We start from the raw sequence: 25,768 nt of genomic DNA on the forward strand, positions 1-25,768 counted from the left end.
GAAGCTCAAATTCCAAATCAAAAGAAAATAATTCTAATTCATGTATATATTGAAATAATTAGGAGTAGTAAAGGAACATGTCAATTTGTTAAGTAATTCATAATTTATAACAAATATCAGTAATTAAATATTAATCTACTTGTAAATAGAATACCTATAAATATCATAAACTATAATATTATTAAAATGTACTAATTGGTAATAATATTTGCTAGTCTTAAATACAAGCAATTAACAAGAACACACATTAATGAAGACCCCAGAAGCAGTAAATTGCAAGCTGATTACTTTGAAATCCTAAGAAGCATAGCACCAATTCTGAACTATTCCCTAAAAGAGCATCCCTCTTTGAAAGACACTCTGTTGAGATAAAAATCATATCCAGAAATGTAGTAAGATTAAACCCCACAGTTTTTTCTTACCTGTGTTACTGATAACATGTTTTGAAGCTCAGGGGCTGCAAAAGTCCCATTTCATATGTGTGTGTGTGTGTGTGTGTGTGTGTGTGTGTGTGTGTGTGTGTGTGTGGAGGGGAGGGAAATAGATTTGCCCCCCTTCTGACAATCCTCTTCCACACCAGCAGCCTGACCCCGCCCCCCGGGCCCATGAGTCCCTGTGCCCACCCCCTCTAAATTCGAGTGAATGGCATTTTGACCTAGCACAAACCTGAGTGACACTGTGACCCAAGCACCTCTCAAGCCACCTACTCAAACTATGGCAGAGGGATAGCTGAGTCACATCTGAGTGAGTGGCATTTTGACTTGGTGCATAGTGGGTTGCAGCACCACTCGCATTTGGCTTCACCAAAAAGTGATCAGGCCATAGCCTGGGTTTTTCTCACTGGCTCTGTGGCCTATTATGAAATTTAAAAATAAATTAAAAATCTGATTTACTTTTGATGATTTTTACTGCTTGTTTACTTTTGCATCTAATCCAGTGTAGAAAACTGGCCAATGACACTATTATTGTCAGTTTCACTTGTCAGTTTTCATTCACTAGCAGAATTGCAGGGTTGACGGAATCCTAAAACTTCTTCAAGTATAACTTAAATTATGAAGCCACTTACACATCTTTTCTGTGTGTCTGACGAAGTGAGTATTCACCCACTAAAGCTTATGCTCCAGTACTTCTGTTAGTCTATAAGGTGCCACGGGACTCTGTCGCTTTTTACAGATCCAGACTAACATGGCTACCCCTCTGATACTTGATCTTTTCTGTTTGTTTCTTTTTAAACAAACCCCCCATTTAGGACTATTATGTCATGTACCATTAAGTGGCACTTGCAAAAACATACTAGTGCAGCAAGTGTCTGATGAGCAGGCACTATAAGGCCATTCCAGGAAGTGCCCTTTCTCAGAATCGATGCTTCTGGAACTGGCCTCAAAGGTAGGGGTGTGTGTATGTGTATGTGGTGCGTACTGGGAGCTGCCTTCCTCTCCACATTTGCAAAAGTGGCAGGTATTTCTTGGGTGTCCCAACTCAAATTAAGTATTTATTAAACAAACATATACATTCCTACTATAGTACATTTTGAAAGAAAAAGATGCATTACAATTATTCAGGAAAGTAAAAATGGTCTCCTACCAGTGCCCCTTTTGTTGCTCATCACCAAACATTTTTCTACTAGCAATCCATTCTTTGCTTACCCACCACCATGTATACTTTAGACTCTCTCTGCTTCTATCCCCATCTTTCTAGCAAGCTGGGACTAATGTATCAGGACTCCTAGTCCCTTGCCTGAAATTCAGTCTCATGCAGTGTTGCTGTCTCTAAAGCCTGGTGTACAGTAGAAAATTATGTTGGCATAACTATGTTGCTTAGGGATGTGAAAAATCCACACCCCTGAGTAGCACAGTTAAGCTGACATAGGCCTCCATGTAAACAATGCTAGGTCAATGGAAGAATTCTTCTGTCAATTTACCTGCTGTCTCTCAGGGATGTGGATTGCCTATGCTGATGGGACAACCCCTCCTGTTGGCATAGGTAGCATCTACACTGAAGCCCCACATTTTAAGCTGCATTTTAAGTATAGACAAGCCCTGATACTTTGCCATCTGTTGAATTCACCTTTGCTGAATGTGACATTCCTGTGCATGAGGATCCAGTCATCTCAGCTGTTGCCATCAGCATCCTCTCATACTTCATAGCTGCAACATGACCCCTGCATTCTGATTTGCTGTATCCCACTTAGAGTTCCGCTTTTCCATCTGAACAATACAATATTGAACATTGCTACATGTCGTTTGTAAGCCTGAGTTGGATATTTCTAGAAATTCTTTCCAGTCTGAAAAAAATCTGTGAGGACATGTTAGCTGCAGTGGAACAGAATCAGCCTAAAGAGAAGGTAGCGTACAAGCCAGTTTTGGTTTTCAACAGGACATTCTGACAAGGACGTACATTTAGCATGAGAGAAAGAGAAAAAATGTAAGATTTGACCAAGATATCTTTTCCAAATACATTTGTTCATGTATGATCATGATTTTGTAAATATGTAGAGTGCTTTATAACCAAATGATCTCAAATTCCTTTACAAACTTGTATTAATTGAGTTTCACAGTATCCTGTGAAATAAATAAGTCGTGTTATGATACTAAAGTAAAGTCACGCAGCAAGTCAGTAGTAGAACTGGGACGAATATTCAGAACTCTGGCTTTCTAACCCTGTACTTTAAATGCTATATTATACTCCATCTCACTACTAGTGGAAGACCTCATTCCAATAGCAGACATATTAGCACTGAGCAAACTACTGAGACCTAGAAGTGACAAATCATATCAGAGGCAACAGATCCTCAAAAAAACCCCTGTCTCTCCCAAAGTCCTAGCAAACAGATGGGTTTTTCAGTATGTGCATAAGGTCAGCTTATTTGGGCTATTTCAGAGCAAACTGGGGGTAAGTTCCAGAGTCCTGGTTCCCATGCTGCCAAATTTCCAGAAGCTCCATTTTCTTTTAAAGCAAGGGGTGGGGGTGAGGGGAATCTAGCTTAAATGCTTTTGCTTAACTGCAGCTGTAGCAGTGTCACAGGGGAGAGTAGACATCTCTCAGGTCAGCAGATCCCAAGCCATTTAGGGCTTTATCAATGAAAAACAACTCTCCCTAGAAACATGCAGCCAGTGCAAAATCATAGTGCAATTAAGTAATGAATGTGCTTCTAGAGAAATGCTCTGCTTTAAAAGCAGGCTACATTAGTTTTTTAATAGATCTAAGGGGTGATGCTAGATGACTTTCTGGATCTCGTTGAACTAGATATAAAAGCAATGTAGAGTTGTGTATACAACCAATCCAGTTTGCTCAGATTGTAAATTCTCCGGGTGGGGGTGGGGGGTGAGAAAGAGTGTGTGTGTGTGTGTGTACGTACACATTGCATAGCACAATGATGTCCTGATACTAACTGGGGCTCTCGGAGTTACTGCAATAGAACTAAACAATAATATTAACAATTATCTTTTATGTTATGATTTTATCCACATTTCAGTAAAATCCCCAATACAATATTATTTTGTTAAAAATCTCTTGATTTGGGTCTCAGAAGGGTTAGATGAAGCAATTACTAATGGGTGCCGCCGAGAAAGAAACTGACCTCTGGCCTGTGTGAAGGCAGGGCAAGGAGTATCAAGCATCTGGGGTAGAAGATGTTGGGGATGGAGGACATGGGGAGATTGGTGAAAGGGGACAGGGAAAGCCAAATAGCGTCACTGTGTTTTTCAGAAAAACAACCAGGAGTCCGGTGGCACCTTAAAGACTAACAGATTTATTTGGGCATAAGCTTTCGTAGGTAAAAAACCCCACTTCTTCAGATGCATGGAGTTAAAATTACAGATAGAGGCATAAATATGAAGAGAAGGGAGTTACCTTACAAGTGGAGAACTAGTAAGGACAAGACCAATTCAGTCAGGATTGATGTGGTCCACTCCCAATAATCGAGGAGGTGTCAATACCAAGAGAGGGAAAATTGCTTTTGTAGTGAGCAAGCTATTCCCAGTCCCTATTCAAGCCCAAATTAATGGTGTTAAGTTTGCAAATGAATTGTAGTTCTGCAGTTTCTCTTTGAAGTCTGTTTTTGAATTTTTTTTTGTTGAAGGATGGCTACTTTTAAATCTGTTATAGAATGTCCAGGAGATTGAAGTGTTTTCCTAATGGCTTTTGTATATTACCATTCCTGATGTCTGATTGTGTCCATTTATCCTTTTCAATAGAGACTGTCTGGTTTGCCCAATGTACATGGCAGAGGGGCATTGCTGGCACATGATGGCATATATCACATTAATAGATGTGCAGGTGAATGAGCCCCTGATGGTGTGGCTCATGTGGTTGGGTCCTCTGATGATTTCATTAGAGTAGATATGGCTACAGGAGTAGGCAATGAGGTTTGTTACAGGGATTGGTTCCTGGGTTAGTGTTTCTGTGGTGTGGTGTGTAGTTGCTGGTGAGTATTTGCTTTATGTTGGGGGGCTGTCTGTAAGCGAGGACTGGCCTGCCTCCCAAGGTCTGTGAGAGTGAGGGATCATTTTCCAGGATAGGTTGTAGATTGTTGATGATGTGCTGGAGAGGTTTTAGCTGGGGGCAATACGTGATGGCCAGTGGTGTTCTGTTATTTTCCTTGTTGGGCCTGTCCTGTAGTAGGTGACTTTTGCGTACCCATCTTGCTCTGATAATCTGTTTCCTCACTTCCCCAGATGGGTATTATAGTTTTAAGAATGCTTTATAAAGATCTTGTAGGTGTTTGTGTTTGTCTGAGGGATTGGAGCAAATGCGGTTGTATCTTGGGATGGAAGCTGGAGGCATGTAGGTAAGTATAGCAGTCAGTAGGTTTCCGGTATAGGGTGGTGTTTAGGTGACCATCAATTATTTGCACTGTAGTGTCTGGGAAGTGGATCTCTTATGTGGACTGGTCCAGGCTGAGGTTGATGGTGGGGTGGAAATTGTTGAAATCCAGGTGGAATTCTTTAAGGGCCTCCTTCCTGTGGATCCATATGATGAAGATGTCATCAATGTAGTGCAAGTAAAGGAGGGGCACTAGGGGATGAGAGCTGAGGAAGCATTGTTCTAAGTCAGCCATAAAAATTTTGGGACACTGTGGGGCCATGCAGGTACCTATAGCAGTGCCGCTGACTTGAAGGTACAAGTTGTCCCCAAATCTGAAATGGTTGTGGGTGAGGACAAAGTCACGAAGCTCAGCCACCAGATGTGCCATGGCCTCATCAGGTATACTGTTCCTGCCAGCTCGTAGTCCATCCTCGTGTGGAATATTGGTGTAAATGCTTCTACATCCATGGTGGCCAGGATGGTGTTTTCAGGAAGATCACCAATGCATTGTAGTTTCCTCAGGAAGTCGGTGGTGTCTCAGAGATAGCTAGGAGTGCTGGTAACATAGGGTCTGAGGAGAGAGTCTAAATAGCCAGATAACCCTGCTATCAGAGTGGCAGTGCCTGAGATGATGAGGCAGCCAGGATTTCCAGGTTTATGGATCTTGGGTAGCGGATAGAATACCACTGGTCGGGACACTAGGGGTGTGTCTGTGTAGATTTGTTCCTGTGCTAGAGCAGGGAGTTTCTTGAGCAGACGATGTAGTTTCTTTTGGTATTCCTCCGTGAGATTGGAGGATAGGGGCCTGTAGAATATGGTGAGTTGCCTGGCAGCCTCCTGTTCATGTTTTTCAGGTTCTTGTGTTTTTCAGGTTATCTTTGAATGTTCATTCTGTGTCATGAATTTGACATTTTCTATTTTTAAAACAAAGCATAAAAGCAGCTTGCTAATTAGTCTGGTAAGCTGAATGTTTGTAGGTGCTATATACTTAATTGTACAGCAAATGCGTACCACGGAGTCAGACGTAAAAAGGAATTTTAACAACTTGGCCATTTAAGTTGAAGACAGCATACCGCTGTGCAAGCCCTGAAGAATCTCTTTCTCTCTCAAACTCATCAGTTTAGTGTGAGTTTATCTGGTAAAGAAGCTGAACAGAGTTTTTATTGAATCAGGACATATGAGATTTTGGATAGAAACAGGATGAAATACTTATATAGATTGTTAATTTTAAAAAAAGTATCATAATTTTGGTTACAGTGAAGAAGAATATCTGTATAGTAGGAAAATAAACACAAGGAATATAAGTATAAATAAACATCTCAAATGTGTTTATCGCACATTTGGCATTCTTGGAATGCCACACCTTTCAGCTACAAACGAAGATACTTTTAAAAAATATCTGAGCATTGGAGTCTTAGAAATATGAACTTAAGGCACTGCACTGAAAACTAAACAGTGGATTTCTCCAAGCTGTGTTTTTTTTTCTGATTACTCGCTACTCTGCAAAAATTTCTATAAATATTACCTGACATTTTGTGGACTTATTCTGCTAAAGAATATGCCTAGCTTATGTAATGTGAAAGCTAGAAAAAACAAATTTTCATAATTTCCCTGACCCCCAAACAACTGTTTGTAGGCCAGAAGCTGGATATGTTGGTTGTGAAATTGCACACTTTAGCCTCATTCTATGTGCTGAACTCCCAGTACGGTCAATGGAAGGTCTCCAGCAAGATAGTGGGTAAGACACGTCCAGGGGAGTGTGCAGGGGGAGGCATGCAGGGACATGCCAGGCTCCCCACCCAGTCAGTGAGGGCTCAGAACTCCTCTGGGGTTGGGGCGGGGAGAGCGAGCTCCTCCAACTGCGGGCCAGGGCGGAAGATGACAGCTCCTCCAGCCTTGGGCCTGTGGTCTTGGGCCAGCTCCTTTGGCTGCCAGGGAGGGCCAGCTCCACTGGCTCTGGGGCTACAAGGGGAAGAGTGGAGAGCCAGCTCCACTGGCCCTGGGGCTGCAACACGGAGAACCAGGTCCTCTGGTCGCGTGGGAGGGAGAGGCAGCTGCTCCGGCCGTGTGGGAAGGAGAGTCAGCTCTTCTGGCCACGGGGGGTGGGGCGGTGGAGGGAGAGCCAGTTCCTCCAGCCACATGGGCAGTGTGGGAGAGGGAAAGCCCGCTCCTCTGGCTGTGGGAGGCACAGAAAGTGCCCCTCCAAAAGCAGCTAAATTTGTATTCCTGTGCACACCCCTGGACATGTCCTTTGCCAAGCAATAAACCCAGCTTGGTTTTAAAGAAGTGCAGCTATGTGCCAGAAATACAGTACACATGGATTTTTAAATGATGAAATGTTCTATAGAGGCCTCTTGTTCAATGTATAGTTTGCCTTCAGTGCCTTGACTTTTCTTCCAGTCATTTACACACTGCTGCCATATTTAAGGGCCCCACATCTCTCTTCGGCCTCTGGAGCACTTAGCCATATGGAAGAGGCTGAGGTATTAAGCGAATGGAGCTGGGAGACAAGAATTTCAGTGTCTCCTGGAAAATGGATGAACATGCTTGCCAGGGGTATTAGTTTCCTGCTGTAAGTCAGATTTTGCAGCACCCTCCCTGACTAGCTGGTGCTCAGGTAGCTGAGGCCTCCCCACCCCATTTCTACAGGTGTTAGCATGGAGCAATTGTGACTGGCCCTTTTGTTGGCAGTTGCCTTTCTCCTCCTGCAGCCTTGCACCACCTGCACAGTTTATTAGCAATTCAACTAATTAACACAGAAGGTAACCCTGTGGTTGCTTGGGAGATGTAAGCGACCTGAGCAAGCAGCTGGTAGGAATAGACAGTACACAAAGACTTGTTGCTGACCCAGGAATTTCCTCGGGGTTTATATCCTGGACATATGAAGAAGAGAAGCTCACAAAGAGTCCTCCAGAAGATATTTTGAACATCTTCTCTTTAGGCTCAGGGTCTCAGGTAACTTTTCAGCCAGGAAAGAGCCAGTTTGCTCTTTGTTATGGATGAAATGTAGCTTTGGGGGCCAGGGCAATCAGAAATACTGGTGAGTTTTACAAACCGTCACTGCTGGCAGTAGGAAATTCACAAAATGAAAACTGGTTATTTTGCATTGCTCTGTGCAATGGCCATAGTGTCTGGGTTAACTGAATGCGACTATTTTTCTGCAGGATAGAATGTCCTTTAAAGTGCAGCAATCAGAATGCTCTGGTTCAATGAAGGGATATTCATGGCAAAACATGGCTTCAATTTAGTATGAATCAAAACAGCATTACAAGGACTTGGTAATAAGAACCAGCTCTTACGTTGTCACTGATTTTTAACTTGGCTTAAAAGTGAAGGCACTCTGTCAGGTGAGGAGCCATAATGTACCAAACCCTTTTAAATGTAATGGTGAACCAGAGCAGGAGGAATGTTATTGCTTCCAGGGGCGGCTCTAGGCATTTCGCCGCCCCAAGCACAGCAGGCAGGCTGCCTGCCGCCCTCGCAGCGACCAGCAGAGCGCCCCCAGTGGCTTGCCGCCCCAAGCACGTGCTTGGCGTGCTGGGGCCTGGAGCCGCCCCTGATTGCTTCTGGTAAAGAAAAGAGAGAGCCTCAAGGTTTCAGTGCTTGGCTGGTCATTCACAGGTTTCTGGGAGTGGGATTTTTGTCTTTGGCTAATAGCATCAGGGCCAGCTCCAGACCCCAGCGCGCCAAGCAGGCACGTGGGGCGGCATTTTGCCGGTAGGGCGGCATTTGGCTCCGGCGGACCTCCCGCAGTCATGCCTGCGGGAGGTCCACCGGAGCCCCGGGACGAGCGGACCTGCCGCAGACATGACTGCGGAAGTCCCCTCTTCCCGCGGCTCCGCTCGAGCTCCCGCAGGCATGACTGCAGCGGGTGCGCTGGTCCCGCGGCTCGGACGGAGCTCCCGCAGGCATACCTACGGATGCTCCACCGGAGCCGCGGGACCACTGGACGGTCCACAGGCACTTCTGCCCCGGCCGCGGGACCGGGGAAGGGCGATGCCGCGACGCCCTGCTTGGGGCGGCGGATTTTCTAGAGCCGCCCCTGAATAGCATAAGTCATTTGGGAGCTGTCTTCAGTCTGGTGTCTGATTCTTAGAGCCCACATCTCTAGCACTGTTCAACTGGAATATTTGCCAAAATGTTCAAAAAAGCTGTAATCGGACTTTAATAGAGCTGGGTAAAATTTAGGAATAATGGCCTGGTTCACAAACAGAAGAAAAAGGGGGCAGGGCGTAGCCAAACAAGCAAACACAACAAAATCCAGGCGATTCAGACATTTTGTTTTGGTACTCACAAAACATGAATGAATCAACATTAGTATGAAACATTCAATTATTTGCAGAGGCCAGGTTTGTTTGCTGAATCCTTTAACCCTTAATCTATGCTCTACTTCAGAGGTGGCCAACCTGAGCCAGAATTTACTAATGTACATTGTCAAAGAGCCACAGTAATAAGCCAGCAGCAGCCCCGTCAGCTCCGCCTCCTCCCACCCCCAGTGTGTCCTGCTTGTCAGCAGTCCCATGGATCAGCACCTTCCCGGGCCTCCCACCAGCAGTGTAGCCGGGGTGAGGAGGGGAGAAGAGCAGGGCAGCAGCTGCTCCCCCACCGAGCACAAGTGGCACCTTTTTAATTTTACTCACCCTGGAGTAAAAAAAAAAAAGAAAAAGGCGCCACCTGCTGCGGCACTTTTACTGATGGGGCGGCGCTCTGGGTCTTCGGCGGCGGGCCCTTCACAATCCCGGGGTGTCTTTGGCGGCACTGAAACTTCATCGCCAAAATGCTGCCAAAGATCCGTGGAGCGAGTGAAAGTCCCACCGCCAAGGTGCTGCTGAAGACCCGGAGCGCTGCCCTGTCAGTAAAAGCCCCGCAGAGGGTGGCGCTTTATTTTTTTCCTGCTCCCCCTGTTCCCTCCACCTGGCTACGCCACTGCCTCCTGCCCCAATCCGTTGTTTCACAGTGTACAGGAGGTTCTGGGGAGCAGCCAGGGTGCAGCAGGCACTGGGCAGGGGGTAGGAAGGGGCGTGGGCCGTGGGGGAAGAGGTGGAGAGGGGGCAGGGCCTGTGGCAGAGCCAGGGGTTGAGCAGTGAGCACCCTCCTTAACCAGCACATTGGAAAGTTGGTGCCTGTACCTCCAGCCCTGGAGTCGGTGCCTATATAAGGAGCTGCATATTGACTTCTGAAGAGCCGCATGTGGCTTCAGAATTACAGGTTGGCCACCCCTGCTCTACAGCCTTCCTGAAATATGCTCTGACTCAGATCCTCTTCTATTGCTGATGGGCACACAGCTCAAGCAGCACAGTGCAAAGGTGGTCATTGTGTTTACCCAGTCATGGGTTGGTCGTGTGCCAGCTCAGTCCCCTGGAGCAACTTAGATCAGTTACTGCCAACAACCCCAAAGAAGCTCCGACCATACTCCTATCTTTCATCTATAGCTTATGTCAACAATCAGACATGGCAGGGATGCTAGGAGTTGCTATTCTGGCTCTGTACTACTGGTTGATCCTACTATATTGGGGTGAGCATGACTGACTACGGTTGCTTTAGGACTGCTTTCCACTGCTGTCTTTCTTTTATAGCTTTCGGTTTCTTTTAGCACCCAACCAGTTAGGTCTCTAGCATGTTTCAGTCCAGACCCCAACAATGGTGTCCTTGTAATCGCATTCTAAATGTTACCTTATGTTTCAACAGCCCTATTGGCCCTGCTCTTGGAGCTGTTTGAATTTCCTGCCAGTTGGTTGGAGCAATGCTCTGCAATTTTCTTTTCGGATTATGCTCCAGTAAGAGAATTTGAAGCTGTTCTGTGCTCATGATGAGCAGCAGACACATGTTGCCAGATGGATGGCAGTAGTCTTGCAAGGTTAGAGGGGCTTATTCCTGGGCAGAACTGGATGACTGTTGCCAAAAAAAAATCCATGAAAAGTTTACATTTGAATTTAAATTATATTTGCAACAGCTGTGTTCACACTCATTCTGTATTTGCTTTCTACAGACATTCAAGTGATCACATTTCTTCCAGCAATGGGAAGCAAACTTTAAGATCACATTAAAATATCCTAGTTTCTTCTCTACTTTGAACAACATAGTGGCCATGGTATTTTTTAATCTAGGGTCTCCATACATAGCCAGGATATAATTCCCTTGTTCATCTCCTCTATTTCCTGTTGTCTACCAATTGTTTGGAGTGTACTATGCATCAGTAGCAGATCTGTCTTTTCAGCTGCTGGACCATAAGTTTGATTTTTCCCCAGTAGGTAGAATAGTGGAGTTGGCCAAAAAACAGCACTTCTTCTTCGAGAGATTGCTCATATGCATTCCAGTTAGGTGTGTGTACACGCCGCATGCACGCTCGTCGGAAGATTTTTACCCTAGCAACACTCGGTGGGTCGGCTGGGCGCCCCCTGGAGTGGCGCCGCTATAGCGCCAGATATATACCCCTGCTGACCCATCCGCTCCTCAGTTCCTTCTTACCGCCTGTGACGGTCGTTGGAACAGTGGAGTGCGGCATCGCTGTCCTCCACAACCCTAGCTTCTCGCTCTTGTTTCTACCTTATTGTGTATATAGTTCAACTTTAGTATAGTTAGAGTTAGTTTACTAGTTTAGTTGTAGTTAGTGTTATAGTTCACCGGGGGATTGGGGGACTAGCCCCTTTTTCCCCTGACCCAGTGCGGGCTCATGCCCAAGGCATCGGGGTTTAAGCCGTGCTCGGCCTGCCAGAAGCCGATGCCGGTTGGAGACTCTCATGAATCTTGCCTGAAGTGCTTAGGAGAGTCTCACCTTCCTGATAAGTGTCGCATTTGCAAATCGTTCAAGCCAAGAACAAAGAAGGAGCGGGACTTTCGCTTAAAGCAGCTCCTAATGGAGTCGGCACTTAGCCCTGCGGCGCCGGCACCGACCACCCAGCAGTCTGCATCGGTGAGGAGCGCGCCTTCGGCACCAACTCACTCCGGCACCGAGGCCCGGCACCGAGAACAGCCGGCACCGGTTCCCCGGCACCATTCCCTCTCCCCCTCGGGGAAACGTAAGGCTGCGCCGACTTCATCCTCCAAAAAGGACCATACGTCCAGGCCCGTAGGCCAAACCCCGGTACCTACGCCAGCACCCCCAACTCCGGCACCGCAACTCCAAGCTCCTCCTAACGTGGCACCGTCGACTCCGGCACCGCAAGGGCTGTTGAGTCTGGTACCACACTGCTCCCCGGTCCACACTGCGGTTGAGCTAGCTCTCCCTTCAACTCCCGAGACTTTCTCGACGGCAAGAGAGCTAATTGCGCTGACGGAGCCGACACAGCCTCAACCCCCGGCGCCGCTGGTGTGGGTTGTCAAGTCAGTTGGCAAGCTGGCCATAATGAGGCCTCCTTCCCCTGACCACCAAGAGAAACGTCACTCCAGATCCCGATCTCGGAGACGTTCCTGCTCACGCCGGTCCCGATCCCGGCACCGCTCGCAGTCCCGGTACCGCTCTCCATCGCGGTACCGGTCGTACTCGCGGAGACGATCACGATCCCGGTCGCTGGACAGACGTTATCGGCACTGATCCGGCTCTCGGTACCGCTCTCGGCACTGTACGTCCCACAGCTGTTCTCGCCATAGAGACTCGAGATCCCGGCACCGGCACGGTAGATGGTCCCGATCTCGCTCCCGGCACCGACAGGACCGGCACCGTTCCTCGGTACCGCCCCGGGACCAAACGGCTGAATCGGCGGCACCGTCCCAGGGCTTCTCGGCACCGCCATGGCCTTCGAGACAACCATCCGTCTCATCCCACGCCAGCAGTGCTGCATACCAGCAGTCCAAGCCTCAAGGCCAAGACCAAGGCCCTCTTCAATGGGCTTTCTGGACCCTGTGGGCGTACCACGAAGCGCAAGGTTCGCGGCTCAACGCTCAGGCCCCTCTGACCATCGAACTCCAGAAGCCACGGTTAGCAGGCCTCCTCCCACGACCACGGACGAGGCACCACTTGCTTCTGAGGAACCTGAAGCTCCTCTCGCTGCAGACGCTGCTCCGCCGCTCACTGACCCACCACAGGACCCCTTGGTACCGGGTCTCTCCTCCTCCTCCTCACCTGATGAGGCAGTTGCAGGAACATCCTCCTTGGGTCCTCCTCCTATTGACCTTTGGGCGCATCAGGACTTGTTGAGGAGGGTAGTTCAAAATATGAACCTGCCAGTTGAGGAGGTAGCAGAAGTAGAGGACCCAGTGGTGGACATATTGACGGCGGATGCCCCCCTCCAAGTGGCCCTGCCGTTCATACGTACCACTCAAAACAATGCCGATACCATATGGCAGTCCCCGGCCTCCATCCCACCTACGGCTCGGGGAGTGGAAAGAAAATACATGGTCCCGTCAAAGGGCTATGAATATCTGTACACCCACCCTCCTCCCTGCACACTGGTAGTCCAATCCGTCAATGAACGGGAACAACATGGCCAGCAAGCGCCAGCTCCTAAGGCGAAGGAGGCGAGGCGCATGGACCTTCTAGGCTGTAAGATCTACTCAGCTGGCGGCCTTCAACTTAGGGTGGCCAACCAGCAGGCCCTCCTAAGCAGCTACAGCTTTAATACATGGGTGTCTGTAGGCAAGTTCACTGAGCTTCTGCCACAAGACTCCCGTACAGAGTTCACGGCCCTTTTGGAAGAGGGTAAAAAAGTAGCCAGAACTGCCCTCCAGGCCTCCCTGGATTCAGCGGACTCGGCGGCCATATCCCTGGCCTCTGGCATAACAATGAGGCACATATCCTGGCTCCAAGCTTCGACTCTCCCACCTGAATTTCAGCAACCAATTCAGGATTTGCCCTTTGACGGTCAGGGTCTCCTTTCAGAGAAAACCGACCCAAGACTGCAGAGCCTCAAGGACAACCGCATTACAGTGCGCTCGTTGGGCATGCACACTCCGGTAACCCAACGTAGGTCCTTCCGGCCCCAGCCGTACCGCCCCTATAATCAACCCAGGCCGTGACAAGACACCAGGTGTCGTGGCAGGGTGAACCGGTGGAGACAATCGGGCAACCAGGGGAACCAAGCCCAACCGCCCCCCAAAACCATCTTCGGGGTCGAAGCAGAACTTTTGATGGGACGCCCGAGGACGGCCCACCAGTTTCCCTACCAGATCCTTCCCCATTTTTTTCCAATCGCCTCTCCCATTTCCTCCCTGCCTGGTCCCAGATAACCTCCGACAGCTGGGTCCTCCGCACAGTGGAAGCGGGATACCACCTCCAATTTGTTTCTCCCCCTCCCTCCCACCCACCCTCTTCAGGGACCCCTCTCACGAGCAATTCCTCTTGCAAGAGGTCGAGACTCTCTTGAGTTTGGGTGCCATAGAGGAGGTGCCAGAAGGTATGAGGGGTAGGGGGCTTTATTCCCGTTACTTCCTAATCCCCAAGGCAAAGGGAGGTCTGCGACCAATCCTAGACCTGCAAGAGCTCAACAGATTTATGGTAAAGCTCAAGATCCGCATGGTAACCCTGGGGACCATTATCCCTTCCCTGGATCCGGGAGACTGGTATGCCGCCCTCGATATGAAGGATACGTAACTTCCACATTGCCATTTACCCGCCACCTCGACGCTACCTTCGCTTTGTCGTCAACCACCAGCACTACCAGTTCACGGTGCTCCCCTTCGGCCTCTCTACGGCGCTGAGGGTCTTCACCAAGTGCATGGCTGTGGTCGCTGCAGCCCTCCGCCGTCGTCGAATACACGTCTACCCGTACCTCAACGACTGGCTGGTTCGCGGGACTTCCCAACTGCAGGTGTCTCAGCACATGCGCGTAGTCACAGACCTCTTCGGCAGGCTAGGCCTTATGGTCAACGCCGAAAAGTCTACCCTGACTCCAACGCAGCGGATAGAATTTATCGGAGCAGTTCTGGACTCCAATCTGGCCAGGGCCTGCCTCCCTCTGCCTCGGTTTCATGCCATGTCTTCGATCATTCGAAGCTTCCAATCCTTCCCGACAACGTCAGTGCACACCTGCCTCAGCCTACTAGGTCATATGGCCTCATGCACTTTCGTGACCCTGTACGCGAAACTCCGGCTTCGGCATTTCCAAACATGGCTCGCATCACTATACCGCCCGCACAGGGACAATATAGACTCAGTGGTCACGATTCCCGGGACAGTCCTCGACTCCCTCAATTGGTGGTTAGACCCCGTGGTGGTTTGCGCAGGGGTACCGTTCCACCCTCCCCATCCCTCCGTAGCGCTGACCACAGACGCATCATCTTTGGGTTGGGGTGCCCACCTTGGGAACCTACACAGTCAAGGCCTCTGGTCACCCCATGAGCTGGCCTTACATATCAACATCAGGGAGCTGAGGGCAGTCCGCCTGGCGTGCCAGACGTTTCGAGTCCATCTACAAGGCCGCTGTGTGTCTGTGTTCACGGACAACACGACGACAATGTTCTACATAAACAAGCAGGGCGGGGCGCGTTCCTCCCTACTTTGCCAAGAAGCCATCCAACTATGGGACTTCTGCATAGCCCACTCTATTCATTTAGTAGCGTCCTTTCTCCCAGGAGTACAGAACACCCTGGCAGATCGCCTCAGCAGGTCATTCCTGTCTCATGAATGGTCGATCTGTCCCGATGTCATCCATACAGTCTTCCAGAGGTGGGGCTTTCCCCAAGTAGACCTCTTTGCTTCCAGAGAGAACAGGAAATGCCACGTGTTCTGCTCCTACCAGGGACGCTCCCCGGGCTCCCTCTCAGATGCCTTTCTCCTCCTGTGGACGAGACACCTGTTTTATGCCTTTCCACCGTTTCCCCTCATTCACAGAGTGCTGCTCAAGCTCCGGAGCGACAGAGCCAATCTTATTCTCATTGCTCCAGCATGGCCGAGGCAGCATTGGTATACCCTGCTGTTCGACCTATCAGTGGCAGAGCCAATTCCCCTGCCGCTATGGCCGGATCTCATAAAGCAGGACTTCGGCAGGCTTCACCACCCAGACCTGCAGTCCCTTCACCTCACGGCATGGTTCCTGCGTGGTTGACTCAGGCGGAGCGGAGTTGTTCTGCTGCAGTACAACATGTGCTTCTGGGGAGCAGGAAACCTTCCACTAGGTCGACTTACCTCGCCAAGTGGAAGCGTTTTGCCCTCTGGTGCAATCAGAACGGCTGCGATCCTCATCTGGTGTCTATCCCAAAGATATTGGACTACCTTTGGTCCCTCAAGGAGCAGGGCCTCGCAGTCTCCTCCTCAAAGGTGCACCTGGCAGCCATCTCGGCCTTCCAACCCAGCAAGGGTGGCCGTTCTATTTTTTCTAACCAGATGGTTTCCCAGTTCCTTAAGGGACTAGAACGGTTGTACCCACAGATCCGGCGCCCGGCCCCTACCTGGGACTTAAACCTGGTCTTAGCCAAACTTATGGGGCCCCCTTTCGAGCCTATGGCCACGTGTTCCCTTTTATATCTCTCTTGGAAGACGGCCTTCCTCGTCGCTATCACTTTGGCAAGGCGAGTCTCAGAACTCCGTGCCCTGACGGCGGGACCGCCTTATACGATCTTCCACAAAGACAAGGTGCACCTCCGACCACACCCCTCCTTCCTTCCCAAGGTGGTGCTTTTCATGTAAACCAGGACATCTTCTTCCCGGTTTTCTTCCCGAAACCGCACTCATCGCGCCGGGAACAGCACCTTCATACTTAAGACGTCCGTAGGGCTCTAGCCTTTTATATAGAGCAGACGAAACCCTTTCGACGTTCGCCCCAGCTCTTTGTGGCAGTGGCGGACCGAATGAAGGGCATGCCAGTCTCGTCCCAGTGGATCTCGTCTTGGGTGACATCCTGTATCAAGACATGCTACGAGCTCGCTCACGTTCAGGCTAGCCACCTTACTGTTCACTCCACAAGAGCACAGGCTTCTTCTGCTGTCTTCCTGGCCCATGTTCCCATCCAGGAAATCTGTCGGGCGGCTACCTGGTCTTCAGTTCACACCTTTGCTTCCCCCTACGCATTGGTACAACAATCCAGAGACGATGCAGCCTTCGGCTCAGCAGTCTTACACTCTGCCACGTCTCTCTCCGACCCCACCGCCTAGGTAAGGCTTGGGAATCACCTAACTGGAATGCATATGAGCAATCACTCGAAGAAGAAAAGACGGTTACTCATTGTTGTAACTGTTGTTCTTCGAGATGTGTTGCTCATATCCATTCCAGACCCGCCCTTCTTCCCCACTGTCGGAGTAGCCGGCAAGAAGGAACTGAGGAGCGGATGGGTCGGCAGGGGTATATATCTGGCGCTATAGCGGCGCCACTCCAGGGGGCGCCCAGCCGACCCACTGAGTGTTGCTAGGGTAAAAATCTTCCGACGAGCGTGCATGTGGTGCGCACACACACCTAACTGGAATGGACCTGAGCAACACATCTCGAAGAACAACAGTTACAACGGTGAGTAACCGTCTTTTTCAATGACCAGTTTCATGGCTTCGTTGAATGTCCCCGTTGATGTCTCCTTATGGGTGATCTTTGTGGGCAGTCACTGCAGCCTGTCTTCCTTCTGGATCCGAGTATATCAATTCAAAGAGAAATGCTGTTCATGGAATCATTTGAGCCTGTGGCACGTGGAATTCCAACTCTTGTATGATAGCACACAACCTCTCCAATATATTCCATGCAGTATATTATTTCTTCAGTCACTCATCGCGGCTCACTGGTGCTTGTTCTTGGTTCTGCCACTCCTAAGGCTGCCCCACTGATAGTCAGATTTATAACCTGCACCCACTGGTTCATCTGCATGTAATTAGCCAAAAGTGTCCCTTGCCACTAAGTCTTAATAGTTGTCAACCAAATGACTGGATTTGATTTGTGACCTGAAGGTGAAAACCTATGTGTGCCATTATCAGCTCCTGAGCTGAAGTCAGGGTAAATTTTCCTTTAAAAATCCCAAATGTGTCTTCCAATTTTCTGCTGTAATTTATGTATTTAAAAATATGAATAGCATCTAAAGACCTTATATATGTTTGCTTTTAAATTGATGCTTAGTAATACCGAAGGAATAAAGCTTTCCTACTTAACTATTTCTGCATTGTATATGTGCTAGCAGGCCCTGCAGAGTGGGCTGGCAGGTAAGAAGCTATCTGAAAGTCATAGCATGCTACTCGGCTACAGAGCAGCCCTTTTTGGGGACTAAGGATTCCTCAGACTCTGTTTTGCATGCAAAACATCCTCGTAAAGGAAATTAAATGAAGTGCTCTTCAGATTTGTCAAGTCTTAATGAGTAGAACTGCTTAAAAATAAATTTTAATAAAGCATTGAAAGCAATGTTTTAATCAGTTGATGTTTACACCCTTTGTCTTAATAGCACTCAGATGAAAAAGATCAATGATTATTTTATTCTGCAAAGACAATAAAACCTTAAATGGGTGGCATAATCATAAAATCTACAGTTTAAATATGGATGGCTGGTATTAACCTGTTTTTAAAAGCTGCAATTAAAGTGAAATGGAATCACTTAAAGAAATTATTTGATTACTGAGGTCTGAGAAAGAAAAGAGTGAAAAACATTCTAAATTCATTAATATTTCTGTTGATGAGACAAACATATTCACAGGGACTTGCTTGTATTGCTAATCTAGATGAAATAACTGGTTTACAGAATTTATCCACAATCTATGCTTGTAAGAGAGTGGACTCACCCCTGCAGCGCCTCCTGCTGGTCTCTTCCGGGAATTAGATCTGCAGGTCGGTATCCCACTTCCGCTTGGCCCCCATGTCCCTTCCTGGACTCCAGTGCCCTGTTATGTGGGGTGCTGCACCCTAGCAGTACACCCCTCAGTCTCAGGGTCTCCCCTCCCCAGGGAACCCCCACCCAATATCAAGCCCCTGCTCCCTGGGGCAGACTGCAGTATAAGCCACTCATCACAGGCAAGGGGGTTTTGGACCTGCTGCCTTTCTCTGCAACCCAGTACCTCTATGGGGCCTTGGACAAGGCCCTGCAGCCTGGGGAGTTGCCAGTCTGGAGCTCCCCAGCCCCTCTGGCCTTTCCCCAGCCCTGCCTCACTCTAGATACTCTGAGCTTCCCAGCAGCCAGGCCTCCCTCTCTCTCTGAAAGCAGAGAGAGACTGCTGAGCTCCTGGCTCTTAATAGGGCCAGCTGAGGGCTGATTAGGACTTGGGTGACCAGACGTCCCGATAATTGGGAGGTCTTGGGTCGGGACGCAATTTGTCCCGATATTTCGCTCTGCCAGCAGCACTGTTGTGTTTTGTTGTTTTTTTTTTTGCTTCCCCACATGTGTCCCAATATTTTCTTCATCTCATCTGGTCACACTAATTAGGGCGTGGCCCAGCTGCGGCTGCTTCCTCAATCAGCCTAGTAGCTTTTCCCCTGCCACGGCCCTCTCCCAGGACTGTCTTTAAACCTCTCAGGGCAGGAGCGGGTGACCACTCTGCTACAATGCTTTGTTCTTTTATGGACAAATTTCCAAGAAGAGGCATGAAAATAAGCATCCACGTTCAGCACAGAAAATTTTACACTCTGACCAAAAGCACCCCTTTGGCACCCTACACGCTAGTGTGATAATCTGTGTACAAAATATGCCTTGAGAGGTATCATTTTAAAACTAATAACTCACTAGTCAGTAATATCATGGTGAAATATTTGTAGCAACATTATGTAACCCCAGAGGAGATTACCTAGATTCCTGGGGCTCTGTCTGCTGGCAGCTCAGGGAGAGGCACACTGTCCCTGGTAGGGAGGGGGAGCCCAGGCAAACTCAGAGTCTGCCCAGCAGCCAATAGAGTGAGATGCCCTTCCCAGGGAGTTCAGGAAAGGGGAGAAGCCATTTTTCAGTCAGTCTGGAGCCGGCAAGGGCAAGGGCAGGACTGGCTGTGTGGGAGCTGGTGAGTCCCAGGCCTGAATGCTCCAGGGCAAGGGCAGGACTGGCTGTGTGGGGAGCTGGTAAGTCCCAGGCCTGCTCCTTACACAGCCAGTCCTGCCCTTGCCCTGGCTGGCTCCCCCTCCCTACCAGGGACGGTGTGCCTCTCTCTGAGCTGCCAGCAGACAGAGCCCCAGGAATCTAGGTAATCTCCTTGGGGGTTACAATTATAAATTATAAAATCCCTCTCTATGGTGTTATTAGCACTTGTTGAAAACTAGGCAAAAGTTGTTCAACAGGTCTATCCTAAACAGAGGAATGTGTTTTTACCTCAATTTACATAGAAGTAGTAAGCAGGATTCTCCAGACAGCAGAGAGAGGAAATGGCAGGAGAGACAGCAAACTTGTATTTCAGCAAACAGGTAAGAGGAAAAAGCCTGGAGCCTCCTACACCCCCAATCGCCACCTTCACTGTTTGAATCAATTTTGCTTTGAGGGGTAATCCTCAGAAGAATCCATGACATAGTTTCACTGGACTATGAGAGAGGAGCCTAAGAAGACAAAGGCACCAGCACTTTTGGGCCACTGGGAAAGATGCTGACCAAGGAAAGGGTCAGTCACCATCTTGCTGGAAGACTGTAGGTGAGAAAGACCATCTTAAACACAGCCCAGAACTAAAACTTGCTAGAAGCATATTTTCATTTTTATTTTCTTGTAACCATTTTTCAACTTTATCTCCTGTACTTGTATTCATTTAAAATCCTATATTCTTTTGTTAATGAACATGTTGTATTGTTTTTAATCTAAACCAATCCAGTGCTGTGTTTAAACTGAACTGTTTGGTAACTCCAGTTAAAGTTGCAAACTGTTGAATATTGACTCCTTTCAAGAATCATAAACTGCCCAGGAGAGGGCTGGACAGTGCAGAACACACAGCTTGGGGAAAATCTGGGACTTGGAGAGTGTTGGGGGGAGTCTGCAAATGGCAGCCAAGGTTGGTGGAAACCAGAGTGTGACTGGTATGTTGCTGACAGGCTGCTGGGGTCACAGATGCTAGACCAGGGCTGAAGCTATATAGCAGGGGGCGGTAACGTTTCAGAAGTGGTGTGCCGAGTCTTCATTTATTCACTCTAATTTAAGGTTTTGCATGCCAGTCATACATTTGAACATTTTTAGAAGGTCTCTTTTTATAAGTCTATAATATATAACTAAACTATTGATGTATATAAAGTAAATAAGGTTTTCAAAATGTTTAAGAAGCTTCATTTAAAATTAAATTAAAATGCAGAGCCCCCCGGACCAGTGGCCAGGACCCGGGCAGTGTGAGTGCCACTGAAAATCAGCTCGCGTGCCACATTCGGCACGCGTGCCATAGGTTGCCTACCCCTGCTATATAGAAACACTCAGGATGTGACCTGCATGCTGTTTGCGAGGGGCCCAGGTTGGGAGCTACAACAGCAAAGCATTGTGAGGCACCCCGAAATGTGACATGCACATAAAAAAATATTTTTGAGCATATTTACCTCTTTGAGTGTGTGTATATATTTAGCAATAGTGTTCGTGCCTTTGTTTAAGAATTTGGCCTAAACAACACACATTTTAATCTGTGATGATAAATAAATACAAGATTTGAGATTTTCTTCCCTTCCCACAATTTTAAACCACAGTGATTTTGGCTGGTAAATGACACATGGTTAGGAACACATTCATCTCATGTGTCATGGAATGACTCATAAAATGGAATATTTTTATAGTGTCCATATTCTGTCTGATTTACTTTATCATCCCACCATTTTTTTAACAGGGAAAGACAGTCCCCAAAGGTTATATGTTGGACATGTACAGTCATATTGAGATTTTAAATTCAAGATTCTCATGCAACTGCTGTTTTTCTTGGCATCTTGCCTTTGGCTCTGCTAAATGTTTGAAGTAATACTGCATAAAAGAGCTAGATACGTGAAACTACCAAAATAATTCATAATTAATTGTGCAAAAGATTACATTATATTTGTTTTTAAAATATATTTTTATTATAAAACAGACGTGTTAATCAAATGTTTACTATATATCGAAAAGCAACATATTAATGAAGTGTCATCCTATAATTCAGGAAATCACAAAGGTAGCTTAAAGCTGCCTTTGCCTCACTTGCACAAGTGTCAGAAATGCGCTAATGACCACGACTGGTGAGGAGTTCAGTTTTTGTGTCTCATCCAAAAGATGGAGTCCCCGACAGCAGTGTGTCCCTAAGCCGATGCTGGGGCATGTCATTGCTTACTTAGAGAAAACGCAAAAAGAACAGGAGTACTTGTGGCACTTTAGAGACTAACAAATTTATTTCAGCATAAGCTTTCGTGGGCTACACCCCCATACAACTTCCTCAAGAACCCTATATTTTCCTTTGGTGCTTTCCCTCCAAGTACTGATCCAACCTGATCTTATTTAGCTAGTGAGATGTGATTAGGCCACAGACTGAGTTGGTATGATCATGGAAGCAGTACGTTTGCTTATGGCAAGTAGAGCTTGATTTTCCTGACTGTTACCTCATCCCAGTCTCTAGATGCTGTCTGAATGTATCAGGGCAGGGGGACTCCTAGAAAGATTTCCCTTGAGTGACCTGCCTCTACTTAGAGGGGCTCTGGCAAGGAGGGGTGGGGCCAAGGATGGGGAGGAAATCACTCTTTGGCCTCCATTTTAAGAGAAGCTTGTGGAGTAGAAGACACTGAGATGCTGCTGAGGGGAGCTGGATAGATGAACTGCGCTGTGCCTGCATAAGCCCCACAAAGCACCACTTACCCCGTCTCACTGACTGTGCCACCACACTGCAGCATTAAGTGGGAGTCGTGCATGAGGCTCCTGGTGGTTCCTTTATATTTTGTTGTTTTGAGACATTAGCTATATAATATTTGTTGTACATATGGTTTAATGTTGTGATCCTAACTGCAAGCTCTCTTTGTCTTGCAGTACCCACCCTTTGCTGCTAAATGTGCCACCTCATTTCAGAAACATTCTACCTACTGTGCTTTACTGGTTTTGTATCTCCTTTAGAAATTGTATATTTCCCCGGAGATTTCCAGGTGAAGGCACCACACACTAGTCTGTCACCAAAGCTGCAGTTTTAGCCATTGTCATGTCCTGCCAATGCATTTGAAAAATAACCATTGTGGTGACATTTAGAGCAAAGCCAGCTGAGTACATCTTCCAAAGAAACTGCTCAGGTGCCATTATGAGAAGTTGATCCATGTCACAAGCATGGAGTAATAAATAACTAAATAAATTCAGGTATAAACAAGTTTGGAGTTATGAGTTGCAATTCAATTGTGGGGTTGTGGTGACTGTGCAGACGGCTAAGCCTTTATTCCAGTGCTATATTACAAGAGCTGATCACTTCACATCAGTGGTATGATAGCCCTGTATGTAATTCAGTTACCTAAAGAAACTGGTACACTCTGTGGCTTAGAATCATAGATTATTAGGGTTGGAAGGGACCTCAGGAGATCATCTCGTCCAACCCCCTGCTCAAAGCAGGACCAATCCCCAACTAAATCCCCAAACGCCCCGCTCAAGGATTGAACTCACAATCCTGGCTTCTAAGGAAAGACAGTTGCAAGCAACTTTGAAAAAGTCTGCTTGAGGAGAGACTAGAGGAGATCATCACTCATAACACACAGGCTTTGAACTGTGACTTGCTATAGCAAATAAGTCTAAGCATTGTTCTTAATAATGGGTACATGCAGGGTGCTGTGCTTTTGTTTCAGTAGGGAATAGGTAAACAAATGTCTTATATTCACTTTCTGGCTTGCATTTTGTTTTTGAAATTTACTGATTTGCTAATGGAATGAAACTATTACATTATTGGTGTTGCTAGGACTCTGGGATTACAAGGAAAAAAACCCCCAAAGGAGTACTGTCAAATCTAATCAGTGCCCTCCAGGACTGCAGCATCAGCACCTGGAAATAAAATTAGCTATTGTTGGTGTTTGGAAGTAACACGAGAGGTATCTGGAAGAAGAGGGTGACACTGAGAATGGCAGTGAAGAACTTGGAAAAGACCAGGGGATAGAGGGCATTGAGAGAGCCTAGGAGAGAGAGGGAAAGGAAGCGAAGGATTTGGATTTGGGATATTTCTCAGTCTTTGTACTCAGAGGTTGCTCTCATGGACATTTTTAAATTGCTGTCCTTGTTAGATGCACTTAGTAAAACAGTGGGGGAAAAAGGCATACATAGGATTTTTAAACTTGCTTCACTATTATAAAGCTCTTACACTTTCAGAAAATTATTTAAAATAAAAAATTAAAATGTTAAGCATTTTAACTATAAAAAATGTAATCTGACTTATTTGGAAGCTACTTTGTTCTCTCACTACCTACCCACCACCTTCCACCCACCTTATTATCTCTCAGTTGACTTATTCTCTCTTTACTGCAGTTGTGTCTACTTGAAATCCAAATCTGTTTTTCAGCTTAATTTGCAAAAAGAAAAATAGGAAATTATCCCACGTCATGTTGAAAACATGTCTCAAACTGCACTAAAATGAGTACCGAAGTAAAAATAGCTCATGCCTTTGAAATGGAGTCGCAGTTATGAAAAGAATGGAAAACTCCGCTCAAGGGTGCCAATTCTCACCTGGTGTAAATTATCAACTCAAGATGTGCCCCTAGAAAAGCCTACCAGATGAAAAAGTTGCCCTTAAGTTTCCATCCACAAAGAGAAATGCATGTACTCTTAATCTTAAATGTATGTAGAGAACACACAGTGTGTATCTCCCTTCTAGGCAGCAGCAGCAGCAAAAAATGCTTCGTGTCTTTTCAGACAGGCAGAGTTAGGAATGTAAAGGCAATAGTGTTAAAAAACTGGCCATTTCAAATGACACATGGTTACACCAAAGCTGTGAATCTGAGGTGTTATTTTATTGTTTCTACCCTAAGGTGCAGTTTAGTTAGAAAATGTTGTTATTGCTTTCAGAAATATTCCCCATAGCTGATACTTCGCAAAACATTGGAACTTTTTGAAACGACTTAATGCACTCAATTTCCTTTTAGGGGGCTGCTCTGATAGGGAAGAGGTTTGCCACATAAATTGATGGTGACCCTAAGGGTGGAGAGCTCCGTATATGTAATGCTAAATTTAGTGTCCTTCAAGTAGTTCAGGTGAGAGTATTAAAAAGCAAAGTTTTGTGGCTAATACATATCCTTCGTTACACATTAAAAATGTATTAGCATTGCACTTAAAATATAATGAAAGAAGATCCAATTAATTTTGATCAAATACATGTTTTCTCCTTTCTCAGTTGAACATGACAATGGTACAGGCTCACCGATTGGTAGCTCAAAAGCACATACAAAGTTTAATGTTTAGTCAATTAAGTGATCTGATTACCTTAGATTAAAAATCACACTGAGTATTATTTATGTGACTTTTTATTTCTTGTCTTGCCCCCCAAAAAGATGCTATACCGTGGTTGTGCCTGTTACTTAAACCTACCTATATGTGAAGCAGTATACACCAGAAAACGGGTTGTAGAGAAGAACCTCAAGGTTAGTAATTAAAGGTGTACTTAAAATATATTCAAGCTCTCTATAAATGACAGTGATTTATTAGTAATGCAAGACACTCCTGATGTTAGTTACGAGTATTACCTGGGCTTCTTTTAATATTTGTTTTTATTTTAAAAAAAGAGCAGTAATCATCTCTATTTTAGCCTTTATCTATTACTTAGTAGTATTTGAGTCTTGAACCAAATCAGGGATTTAACATTAGATTTTTTTCAGGCAGATATCTGTCAAATAGTTTTTAGATGATTGCTACTAGTGACTTGTGACTTTTCAGGACTTGTGTGATTGTAAAGAATGTACTTTATACTGTAAATAAAAAGGCAGAAGGCAGCTTTCAGCATACTTGAATACATCAGATGCTAATCACTATTAAAGAACGCTTAATATAAATCAGTTTGCTTTGAAGTTGTCAGTGTTTTAGGAATTGTCCCACTTGATTTTTTTTCCCTCTTTCCTTACAAGATTTCAAAGCTATTTCATGCAATCTTCTCAGCCATAATTCTGTATTTCAAATATCCACAGGAAAAATAGTCAGGATCAGGCCAAATATACATTTCTGAGTTCAGGGACCTGTTTCTCCTCTTCCTTACCCATTTTATTACAGTG

The 25,768-nt window shown here is 46.7% G+C and overlaps 1 protein-coding gene across 9 annotated transcripts in view; it reads left to right on the forward strand.

The window, feature by feature from the left end:
• The window catches only part of ZNF385D (zinc finger protein 385D), a 922,283-nt gene that overhangs the window by 709,347 nt on the left and 187,168 nt on the right, over window positions 1–25,768 (forward strand). For all 9 annotated transcript variants that reach the window (XM_045007121.1, XM_045007122.1, XM_045007124.1 and 6 more), the window contains one exon: window positions 25,055–25,144. In XM_045007121.1, coding sequence (XP_044863056.1) covers window positions 25,055–25,144 — 90 coding nt within the window. The remainder of the gene's footprint in view (window positions 1–25,054; window positions 25,145–25,768) is intronic.

The sequence above is a fragment of the Mauremys mutica genome, chromosome 2, assembly GCF_020497125.1.
Source record: "Mauremys mutica isolate MM-2020 ecotype Southern chromosome 2, ASM2049712v1, whole genome shotgun sequence".
NCBI lineage: Eukaryota > Metazoa > Chordata > Testudines > Geoemydidae > Mauremys > Mauremys mutica.